The sequence below is a fragment of the Coenobita brevimanus genome, chromosome 54 (assembly GCF_032717465.1).
Source record: "Coenobita brevimanus isolate Jiangsu-jjx chromosome 54, ASM3271746v2, whole genome shotgun sequence".
NCBI classification, from domain to species: Eukaryota; Metazoa; Arthropoda; class Malacostraca; order Decapoda; family Coenobitidae; genus Coenobita; species Coenobita brevimanus.
The window spans coordinates 22,664,544-22,677,113 of record NC_137007.1 but is presented as its reverse complement, the minus strand read 5'-3'; the positions used below and the strand labels follow the sequence as shown (position 1 = coordinate 22,677,113).

At 41.0% G+C, this 12,570-nt stretch overlaps 1 protein-coding gene across 1 annotated transcript in view; it reads left to right on the top strand.

The window, feature by feature from the left end:
- Positions 1 to 12,570, top strand: part of LOC145401055 (guanine nucleotide exchange factor DBS-like) — a 1,269,176-nt gene that overhangs the window by 649,706 nt on the left and 606,900 nt on the right. The window contains exon 13 of the mRNA XM_080273428.1: positions 3,640 to 3,897. Coding sequence (XP_080129554.1) covers positions 3,640 to 3,897 — 258 coding nt within the window. The remainder of the gene's footprint in view (positions 1 to 3,639; positions 3,898 to 12,570) is intronic.

Here is a 12,570-nt window from a genome sequence, read left to right as displayed (position 1 = left end):
GGATGAATGTTGCTCAAGAGATGTTGGAGTGTACAAATTGCGATCCAGACTTTCTGAAGACTATCATTAGAGATGCAACATGGGTGTATGGGTACGATCCAGAAACCAAAGCACTGTCATCCCAGTGGAAGCATGCAGGCTGCCTCAGCCAAAAAAAAAATCATGACTGGTCCTCAGCAAGGTGAAATGTTCTCGCATGTAGATTTTTTTTTTTTTCCGTAGTGTTGTGCATCACAAATACGCACCAGAAGATCAGATTGTCAATAAACATCGCTACCTTGGCATTATCTGCCATCTTCATGAGGCAGTTTGGTGGAAGAGGCCAGACCTTTGGAAAACTGAAAGTTGGAAGCTGCACAATGACAATGCCCCTGCCCATTCTTCTCAACTGATTCAGGAATTTTAAGCCAAGCACAATATCCAGCAGGTCCGGCAGGCTGCCTGCTTACCAGACATGGCTCCGTGCAACTTTTGGTTATTACCCAAGCACAAAACTCAGCTGAAGGGTTCCTGATTTGAGAAGAGAGAAGAGACCATGATGAATGCGAAGAAACTTGCAGGAGATATTGAAAACCGACTTTGAAAAATGTTTCAGGCAGCGGAGAGAACACTGGGCTACGTGTGTCAAGTCAGAAAGAGCCTACTTTGAAAAGCATTAGTGTCCTAGCTCAACAGGTTATTTATTTACTTTTTTAGAGCCTAAGGTTGGATACTTTGCTAACAGACCTTGTACACTCTGAACCTAGCGAATTCATGCATTACTTACACAAAATATAAGAAAACAAGCTGGACAAAATTTACTGAAGAAGTAGAAGGACATTTCAGTACACTACACAAAATGCCAAGGGTACCACAAACATTCAGAGGCACATTACAACATTTAACATGATCTTGGAGAGAAACATCATATTCCACGAGACAACAGAAGACACTACAGTTCAGCCCAAGCTTTACTATACACTGAAAACTGCTTACCTCATAAATTCTATCTATCTATCTATCTATCTATTGCCAGACGCCTCAATCCCGTTTGGGGTGGCCACAAACAAATCGCCTCCAAGTCGCCCTGTCCCCCGCCATTTCACTACCCTGCTCCCAACTCACACCCCCCTCTCTCATATACCTCTCCACCCCATCCCTCCATCTCATCCTCGGTCTCCCCCTCCCTCTTCCACCCTCCACCTCACTCACATACACTCTCTTCGTCAGTCTTTCACCCTCCATCCTCTCCACATGGCCAAACCACCTCAGTGTGTTCCTCACAACGCTTCCTATCACATCCACATCAACACCACAACGCTCCTTTATATCCCCATTCGTCAGCCTGTCTCTCCACGTGACTCCACAAGCTCCTCTTAAATAACTCATTTCCACTGCTCTCACTCTTGACTTGTGTCCTTCCAACAACGTCCAAGCTTCACTTCCGTACGTTAGAGTTGGTATCACAATACTGTCATGTAGTAACTTTTTACTTCCATGCTCACTTCCCTGTTTCTTATCACTGCTTTCAAGGAACCAGCAACCTTTCTTCCCTGCTGTACCCTTTCAAGCACTTCACCCTCCAAACCTCCATCCTTACTCATCACACTACCCAAATACTTAAACGTACTCACATTTTCCAATTCCTCACCATCCAACCTCGCTATACATTCACTGACTTCACCTCTCTCAAAGACCATCACTTTACTCTTCCCTACATTCACCTTTAGGTTCCGTTTCTTACACACTCTCTCAAACTCATCCACCAAGCCTTGCAGCTCCCCTTCATCTTCACTCAACAACACAGTATCATCTGCAAACAACAGTACAGGGAGTTTCCAAACACTATCCTCTCTCACCAGGGCCACTCCAACATCCACTACCCTACCTTGTACCTCTTTTATTACCCCATCCATGTACAGATTGAACAACCATGGAGACATGACACATCCCTGTTTCAAACCAACTTTCAAAGAGAAAAATTCACTTAGTTCACCATCCACACGCACTGCAGCCTTAGCACCATCATACATACTCTTCACAGCATTCAACAACTTCCCATCTACTCCATATATTCTTAACACTTTCCACAATCCTTGTCTATCCACCCTGTCATATGCTTTCTCCAAATCCATGAAAGCCGCATACAACTTCTTTCCCTTCTCTAGAAACTTTTCCACTAAAGATCTAAGAATGAATATCTGATCTACACAACCTCTTCCCTTCCTAAAGCCTCCCTGTTCTTCTCCAACTAATTTCTCTGTTCTTTCTCTAACTCTGTCTATAAGTATCCTACCATACACTTTTCCTATTATACTAAGAAGACAAATGCCCCTATGATTACCACACACTTCTTTTTCCCCTTTTCCTTTGTACAAGGGAATAATTATACCTGACTTCCAATCCTCCGGGACTCTACCTTCCTCCCAGGCCAATCTGCACATCTTCCACATCCATTCTACTACTATCTCTCCCCCATGCTTCAGCATCTCACCACACACTCCATCAATTCCTGGGGCTTTCCCCGATTTAACTTTCTTCATTGCTTCCACAACCTCTATCCTACTGATTTCTACCTGTCTTCTCACCTCCCTCCTTCTCCCAGCCATTCCCCAGCCACTTATACTCGCATTACTTCCATCCTCTACGTTCAACAATTCCTTAAAGTGTTCTCTCCATCTGCTCACTTTTTCTCCCTTCTCCACTAGTAATCTACCATGTTTATCTTTCACTCCCCTGCTAACTTCACTTCCACCCTGTCTTACTCTTTTCACTTCTCTCCAGAACATTTTCTTACAGTCCCTCCACTTTACACTCAAATTCCTTCCAAATTCCTCATCCACTCTCTTCTTACTCTCTCTTACTAATCTTTTCACCTCTCTCTTCCTTTCCACATATAACTCTCTCTTCTGCCTCTCAACTTCTTCCACGCCCCTATTTCTCATCCATTCATTGTATGCTTTCTTCTTTTGTGCCACAGCCTGTTTCACCTCTTCAGTCCACCACGCTGTTCCTTGCACCCCCCTCCGTCTTCTCTTCCTTCCACACACCACATCACATGCTGCACATATTTCTTCTGTAAATATCTTACACACACCTTCCACGTCTCCCATCTGCTCCAATTCATATTTGCCCAATCGTTCCTCCACTTCTTTCTTATACTCTGCCTTTTTCTCATCCTCTTGTAACCTCATAAATTGCTGCAGCTTATTTTGACTCTCTCCTCACCGGAACACACAAGACACTCTCACAAGGCTGCAACATTTTAACAACAAAATTAACAACAAAATAGCACAAAGAATACAGATAACTGGAAAGGCTTTATAACGACATTGAATCACTCCACAGACCCCTCTCAGCTCCAGTAAACACTCAGTTGTCAGGAAATGGCAAAAATTAAGTAAAAAAGACTGCTGGGCTCAGTGGGGAATGGAGCACAAAGCGAGGCAATTGTATATATCCTAGGTGGAGCTGAGAACATTGACAGCTTGAATAATCAGGATCATGGAATAAGGATGAGTGGTCCAATGTAATTTTTGTATTGTAGCTTCTCACATCCTATTTATGGATCCTTCCCACTCCATTTACTAGGGGAAAATAGGATTAAGATGATGGTGTTGATATTTGCTTTAGAAATCAAATGCAACCTATTCCTTATAGGTGCTGAAAAGGATAGAGGATGTTCAGATGATGTGTGAGAAGCGCAAGAGCTCCCTAAAAAAGCTGGCCACTCGTCTACCCCGGCCAGTTCATGCAGTTACACCTGAACCAGCCATCCCACTGCACCAGCCTCTACAGGGCCAGTCCTCCTCTTCCTCCAACTCTGCCAGCCACTCTCATTCCCACCCTGCCTCTCCACTTCATGCTGATCTTCCAAAATCACCAAAGAGTATGAGGAAGGCTTCTACACTGCCAAAGGTGATAAATAATATTGTTTTCTTTTTAGGCATTATGTTCATTTGAATCTCAACATTTATTCCCATTTGCACGTGACTAATTGTATGGAAGTTCTGTGTTATGCTTATTTATTCTTGCTAAGAAGAGTTTTTTTTTTTTTTTTATTATATATTTTCCCAACTTTATTTAGATACTCAATATCTTAATATGCAAGAACTCTGAAACTTGATTTTTTTTTTTTGTGCATATTACAGAATAGTGAGTGTGTCTGAATGCAAGATGATGTCTCGAGCAACCATATTAAGGTCTCTTTTTAATTATATTTGTTTAATTTGCCTGATTTCCTTTAACCACTAAGCTGAGGTTTTAGGAAACTCCACCATGCTACTGGTCTGCAAAAAACACCAGTATTTAAAGTTTTTAATTTTAATTTTTTGGTTATATTGTCTCTTAGAAATGGGGATGAAGTATTTGTGTATGAACTTTTAGGTTGATATGTGCCATAGTTTAGCCATGACAGTGTCCTAAAGGCCAAAATTTTTAAAAAGCCCCCCAGAATATACTGATATATATATTTATTTATTTCATCAGACACCAATGTTCTGGATATGAGCTGAAAGTGATGCATGTTGTAGCATGGGTACACAATTTTCCAAGCCACCCTAGATTAATCTTATCAAACACCAAAGTGAAGTCTGTAAATCTAATTTTCGGCCTGACCCACATGATATATGTTGCATTCCCTTAGGAGCAGCGTATGATGTAGGGTATGCAGTAGCCCACTTGATCTCCTCTGAGAAGAGAACAGCCATAAGCTTTTGAAAGTTGGCAGCTGATTGGTTGTCCGAGTGCATTCATTATTGACAACGCATTTTAAATTATTTTTTATTATAAGGGTCCCAATAACTGTTTGATGATAAGACTGTCCAATATGATATCATTTCATAGTTATTTGCATCAGTTAATTTAAGTAGGTTAATTTGATTGGTTAATTTGTGCAGGGAGGGGGTTAGTGATAGCCAGTACCGTCTTTAGACACAAAATGATCCACAGGTATGCGTGGCGAGTGATGAGAAGGGTGGATGGCAAACTGAATGAACAGAAGGCGGTGATTGAATATGTGTATGTGGATGATAGAATGAGAAGGTGTGTAATGGATGCAAGAGCATACAGAGGTTGGGGGAGTGAACTTTCTGACCACCACATGGTGGTGTGAAAGTCAAAGTTCAAATGAAATGGAAGAACAGAAGAAGAGAAGGACAGAAGGAAGTACTGTAGTCCATACAAGGAGGGCAGAAATGTTGCAAGAGAATGGAAAAAAGGCAGAATATAAGAGAGAAGTGGAGGAACGATTGGGTAATATGATTTGAGGGACATGGAAGGTATGTGCAAGATAATCACATTAGAAATCTGTGCAGCATGTGAGATGGTGAGTGGGATGAAGAGAAGATGAAAAGGGGTGCCAGGAACGGTCAAACTTTACCCTCATTCGATTTTCGACTTTTCGTTAACATTTTCTAGTAGAACTGATCATTCTAAGAATCTTTTCTTCTATGACATTTCTCTCACAAATTGATAATAAACGAGTTACTTCCACCAATCACAATCACAGACGAGCGTGCGCTCTGTCCGCTCACCCGCTCACATTTGAAAGTTTGTCCCCAAAGACCAAACTTTACACGTACTCCTCATGCGATTTTCGGCTTTTCTTTAACATTTTCAATTGTAAACTGCTAGGTAAATGCATTATTTCTTATTTACACTCGGTTAGGTTAGGTTAGATGAGGTTTGGTTAATGTCATGGGGGGTCTGGGGGGCAAAGCCCCCCAGTTAGGAAGCACGGCTAGGGTTGGGGAGTCTGGGGGGCGAAGCCCCCCAGTTAGGAAACATGAATTCCCTAAGAAGCTTAAAATTATTTTCTTCCGAAGGATTTTAGTGTTTTTCATTTCATTTTGATAACAGTTCCAGTAGGAAATCACTCGCTTTTGCGTTTTTCCCCCACCCAACACCCCGGTTTCCCACAGGTCCCCCAGTATTCCTGGGGGAGGGGGAAGAACCACCAAAAATTACATTTCAAGTGATAACAAACATCCAACCTGAGTGTTTTCGGTTGCTTTTGGTGTGATTTTAGTTGATTTGGACCGGTCCTTTCCACCGGAAGTTGCTAGTGGCGTTCAACAAAAACTAGCGACTTGCGATAGAAACGAAGGTCAAAATCGATCGAATCATACCAAAAACAACAGGAAACACTAAGGTTGGATGAAAAAATCGGATGAGGGCAACGTGTAAAAATGAGGAGTACGTGTAAAGTTTGGTCTTCCGGGACAAACTTTCAAATGTGAGCGGGTGAGCGGACAGAGCGCGCGCTCGTCTGTGATTGTGATTGGTGGAAGTAAATCGCGTGTAACTCGTTTATTATCAATTTGCGAGAGAAATGTCATAGAAGAAAAGATTCTTAGAATGACCAGTTCTACTAGAAAATGTTAACGAAAAGTCGAAAATCGGATGAGAGTAATGTGTAAAAATTGACCGCCAGGAACACCATGATGGAATAAAGAGGTGAGACAAGCTGTGGCATAAAAGGAGAAAGCATATAGTGAGTGGATGAAAAACAAGGGTGTGGAGGAAGTTGAGAGACGGAAGAGAGAGTTATATTTAGAAAGGAAGAGAGAGGTGAAAAGAATAGTAAGAGGTAAGGGAGTGGATGAGGAATTTGGAAGGAATTTGAGTGTAAAGTGGAGGGAATGTAAAAAATTGTTTTGGAAAGAGGTAATGAGAGTTAGACAGGGTGATAAAGAGGTAAGTCCGTGAGTGAAAGATAAAAATGGTAGATTATTAGTGGAGAAGGAGAAAAAGCGAGCGGATGGAGAGAACACTTTAAGGAATTGTTGAACATAGAGAATGAAAGTAGTATGAGTATAAGTGGCTGGGGAAGGGCTGGGAGAAGGAGGGAGCTGAGAAAAGAGGAAGAAGTCAGTAGGATGGAAGTTGTGAATACAATGAAGAAAGCCAAAATGGGGATAGCCCCAGGAATTGATGGAGTGTTTGGTGAAATGCTGAGGCATGGGGGAGAGATAGTAGTAGAACAGATATGGAAGATGTGCAGATTGGCCTGGAAGGAAGATAGAGTCCCAGAGGATTGGAAGTCAGGTGTAAGTATTCCCCTGTACAAAGCAAGAGGGAAAAAAGAAGTGTGTGGTAAATATGGGGGCATTTGTCTTCCTAGTGTAATAAGAAAAGTATATGGCAGGATACTTATTGACAGAGTTAGGGAAATAACAGAGGAATGACTGTATTTCATGGGGTATAAGACGCACTTTTTTGTCTCAAAATTACCTTCCAATATCCCCTTGCGTCCTGGAAACCAGACTAGACAGATTTGTTTTACTCCATTTAGAAGAATCTCTTATACAGACAATCATCTCACTGCTTGGCAGTCACAAGTACTGGGTATTTTCTAAAGTATAAAAACCTTTGATTTATTGTAAAAAAGTACATTCACTTGTGTATATACTATACTCAGATTTTATGATTAGAAACATCCAAGTTCAAGAACAGAACACTGAGGCTTTGTTTACAACTGGCCATGTGATGATCTAGGGGTTTAGCAGTATAGCAGTTTAGCAATTTATTGTATAGGATCTAGCATACACCCTACTCTAGCAGGCTAACATAAATCACTGGTGAACTTCCTGCTAACCCTCTGAAATGCAGTCATGATCATTTTGCTTGCCATCCACATGTTAACTAGCAAGGGAATCATATTGGAGATGTTGGCTAGCATGACTGTTGAGTCATTATAACAAACGTCTATCTCATATGGAAATTCAATAACCCTTGTTAGGCTGGCTTCTCTTACTGATATTTTGTTTCATTTGAGACAAGAATATCATAGAAGGAAATAGTCTTATGTTACTGTTAGTGAAAAACATGAAAAACAGTTGCAGCATTAAACAATACTCCCTAAAATGACAGCATTTTAGCAGTTTAGCAATTTAGCAGTTTAACATCTAGCATTCACCCAGTTGGAAGTTAACGTGATCACTGGTGATCTGCCTGTTAACCTTTTGAAAGGCAATCATGGTCACTTCACTTGCCATACACTCACTAACTAGCAAGACAGTCATACTGGAGAGAGGTTGGCTAGTGAGACTGCTGGGTCATTATAAAAGACGTCTGTCCCATATAGAAATTTGTTCATCCTTGTTAGGCTGGCTTCTCTCACTGGTATTTTGTTTAATTCAAGTCAAGAGTATTGTAAAAGGAAACGGTCTTATATTACTAGTGGAGAAAAACAGGAAAAACAATTGTAATATTAAACAGCACTGCATGAAATGACAGCTACACTGTGTTTTTCAGCCATGACTGATGTCCTTTAGCAGTGTTTAAACCAATCAGGGATCATCCACTTACAGTACTGTGTTATGAAAATGGGATAAAATTTACTTAGTAGATAATTAATGCAATATTTGAAATTAGCAGTGCCAGATCGGCATTCATAGCAGTGTCTGCCATTTTTGTTATATTCACAGCTGACAGAGCGATAGAGCAATTGATCTTGTTCACCCTCTGCCTTACTGCTGATCAGAGTGATCAATCCTGTTCACCCTCTGCCTCATTGCTGCCCTAGCAAAGCTATCATAATTGACGAAAGTGAATGCAACCCAATGCATGTATGTGTGGGTGTGGGTGTGGGTGTGAGTGTAGAGTGGGTGTACTTAACCCATTCACTGCCTCAGTGTTTGTTTACATGTATATCCTGTGTGCGGCAGTTTTCAAATATTTAGAAAAAAATATTTGAAAAATAATAATATTGTTAAAAGATAAAGAAAAAAATCCCGAGTTCAGTGGTATGTAGCACAATATAGCAAACAAACAAATTACTGTACCTCTGATATAGGTCCGTGAAGTAATAAATATTCCCTGTGTGGTGGTGCCAGGCGAACGATGTGTTATGGTTGCACTGTGTTCTCAGTGTCAATCTTGCGATCAGATAAGGTGTAAATCAGTGTCTAAACCATCATTGTCATCATCTGACAACGTATCACTATCGTTACTACACCCATCCAGAGATTTCATCCAATATTTGCTTGGGCTACTGCTAGCGGCGGCATGGAGAAGATTTCGTACCCTTACCATTGGCATTATGTAGGTAACTGAGCTGAGCTCTGCACCTCATAAAAATGCATAATCTATGTATGGCAATATTCTATAGGGTGCCACGAGTTGCTAGCTGATTTATTTTGTGCCATTTCTGATGGTGGAATTTCTGAAAGTAAGAAATCATATATGATACAGCCGCAGTCAGAGCCATTTGGACTCAGGTATCATATATGATGCAGCCACAGTCAATGGGTTAATGATGGAGGAGTGGGAGAAGTCCAGGTAGGGGCACAGTGATAAACTGCATATCATAGTCCTTCAACCCTGTAAGGCACAGTATTTTATAGGGTACTTTACTCTTGCTCGCCAGATGGTTTTATTGAGTTCAGGAAACATTATGCACTGAAGGGGTTAGTGTAGGTTGAATCAAATGCTCCTAGTTTGAAAAGTTTCGCTAATCGCTTGTGCCCAATAGAAACGTTTGCATTAGCAATAATAGGAGAATAATTGCAGTAGGCTGGTTAGCTCATGTTTGGCAGCTTCTTGACTAAACTGTTAGAATAAAACAGGATAAGAAAGAAGGCTTTCCCTTGCTTACCTAACCTTTCGGCTGAAACTGGTAGAATATGGACGTAGTGATGTAGGATTTTGATATAACATTTAATGAGAAGTATTGTTTGTAGGGGAGTCGGGTGATAGAATGAATGTCTCAGTACCTATCTGTCAGTAATTTTATTTATCTAGCTCTCAGTCTGATATGAGGCATTCCGAGCCAGAGGAGCGACGGTGCATTTTGCTTATTTTCAGTAATTAGTTGTTAAAATTTGACATCTAATTACCAAACTGTAATATATTTTAAACATGTCATGTTTACACCTTTTTAATTGTCCTGGCTAGCACTTTCAAGCTAAACAATAAAATGCATATAAGTATAATTTTACCATTGTATAATTAGCCATGTAATTGCAGGGTAATTACCATGAGTAGTAATTAATTTGTGAACACATTGCTTATTTGCTGATATTAGAAAGATAACTTCATATGAACAATAACTGAAGCAATATTTCCCACAATATATCAAATCTGATTTATTATGAATTTTTAATATGAGTATTTACAAAAAATAATTAAATTCAGGCAAGTAATTGTAATTACAATCGTGCATTTTGTTGAAAAATTTTATTTCCTGATTGTAAACATTACATAATCAACACCAGCCACGTCGTTCATAGACATTCATCTACACTGTCAATGCGTGGGAGCTCATTTCAAGCCAAAAACACGTAAAAACAGCAGAAAATATGAGCTCGTGATTGTGTGGGTAAAGTTGAAAGTTGGAATACAAATGTGGGGGATTGTGTGTGTGTATGCGCCAACGGAAGATCGTGCTAGAAGAGTGAGAGAAGAGTTCTGGACAAATGTGGAAGTGTGCATGGAAAAGTTTGGAAGGAATGAGAGAGTGTTTTTGATTGGTGATATGAATGGTAAAGTTGGTAATGTGAAGGTGGATGGAATAGTTGGTGAGTGGGGTGTGCCTGCTGAGATAGATGAGAATGGGAGTGCGTTAGTGGACATTTGTGCTGGGAGGGGGTTGGTGATAGCCAATACCCTCTTCAGGCATAAAATGATCCACAGGTATACATGGCGAGTGACGAGAAGGGTGGGTGGTGATCTGAATGAAAGGAAGGCAATGATTGATTATGTGTGTGTGGATGAAAGGATGCGAAGATGTGTAAAGGATGCAAGAGTGTATAGAGGTTGGGGGAGTGGACTTTCTGACCACTACTTGGTGGTGGCCAGAATTAGGATGCAAGTAAGGTGGAGGAATAGAAGAAGGGAAAGACGAGAGGAAGGAGTAGTTGCAAGGAGAGTGGAAAGGTTACAAGAGGATGAGAAAAAGGCAGAGTATAAGAGAGAAGTGGAGGAACGATTGGGCAAATATGAACTGGAGCAGATGGGAGACGTGGAAGGTGTGTGTAAAATATTTACAGAAGAAATATGTGCAGCATGTGATGTGGTGTGTGGAGGGAAGAGAAGACGGAGGGGGGTGCAAGGAACAGCGTGGTGGACAGAAGAGGTGAAACAGGCTGTGGCACAAAAGAAGAAAGCATACAATGAATGGATGAGAAATAGGGGCGTGGAAGAAGTTGAGAGGCGGAAGAGAGAGTTATATGTGGAAAGGAAGAGAGAGGTGAAGATATTAGTAAGAGAGAGTAAGAAGAGAGTGGATGAGGAATTTGGAAGGAATTTGAGTGTAAAGTGGAGGGACTGTAAGAAAATGTTCTGGAGAGAAGTGAAAAGAGTAAGACAGGGTGGAAATGAAGTTAGCAGGGGAGTGAAAGATAAAAATGGTAGATTACTAGTGGAGAAGGGAGAAAAAGTGAGCAGATGGAGAGAACACTTTAAGGAATTGTTGAACGTAGAGGATGGAAGTAATGCGAGTATAAGTGGCTGGGGAATGGCTGGGAGAAGGAGGGAGGTGAGAAGACAGGAAGAAATTAGTAGGATAGAAGTTGTGGAAGCAATGAAGAAAGTTAAATCAGGGAAAGCCCCAGGAATTGATGGAGTGTGTGGTGAAATGCTGAAGCATGGGGGAGAGATAGTAGTAGAATGGATGTGGAAGATGTGCAGATTGGCCTGGGAGGAAGGTAGAGTCCCGGAGGATTGGAAGTCAGGTATAATTATTCCCTTGTACAAAGGAAAAGGGGAAAAAGAAGTGTGTGGTAATCATAGGGGCATTTGTCTTCTTAGTATAATAGGAAAAGTGTATGGTAGGATACTTATAGACAGAGTAAGAGAAAGAACAGAGAAATTAGTTGGAGAAGAACAGGGAGGCTTTAGGAAGGGAAGAGGTTGTGTAGATCAGATATTCATTCTTAGATCTTTAGTGGAAAAGTTTCTAGAGAAGGGAAAGAAGTTGTATGCGGCTTTCATGGATTTGGAGAAAGCATATGACAGGGTGGATAGACAAGGATTGTGGAAAGTGTTAAGAATATATGGAGTAGATGGGAAGTTGTTGAATGCTGTGAAGAGTATGTACGATGGTGCGAAGGCTGCAGTGCGTGTGGATGGTGAACTAAGTGAATTTTTCTCTTTGAAAGTTGGTTTGAAACAGGGATGTGTCATGTCTCCATGGTTGTTCAATCTGTACATGGATGGGGTAATAAAAGAGGTACAAGGTAGGGTAGTGGATGTTGGAGTGGCCCTGGTGAGAGAGGATAGTGTTTGGAAACTCCCTGTACTGTTGTTTGCAGATGATACTGTGTTGTTGAGTGAAGACGAAGGGGAGCTGCAAGGCTTGGTGGATGAGTTTGAGAGAGTGTGTAAGAAACGGAACCTAAAAGTGAATGTAGGGAAGAGTAAAGTGATGGTCTTTGAGAGAGGTGAAGTCAGTGAATGTACAGCGAGGTTGGATGGTGAGGAATTGGAAAATGTGAGTACGTTTAAGTATTTGGGTAGTGTGATGAGTAAGGATGGAGGTTTGGAGGGTGAAGTGCTTGAAAGGGTACAGCAGGGAAGAAAGGTTGCTGGTTCCTTGAAAGCTGTGATAGGAAACAGGGAAGTGAGCATGGAAGTAAAAAAGTTACTACA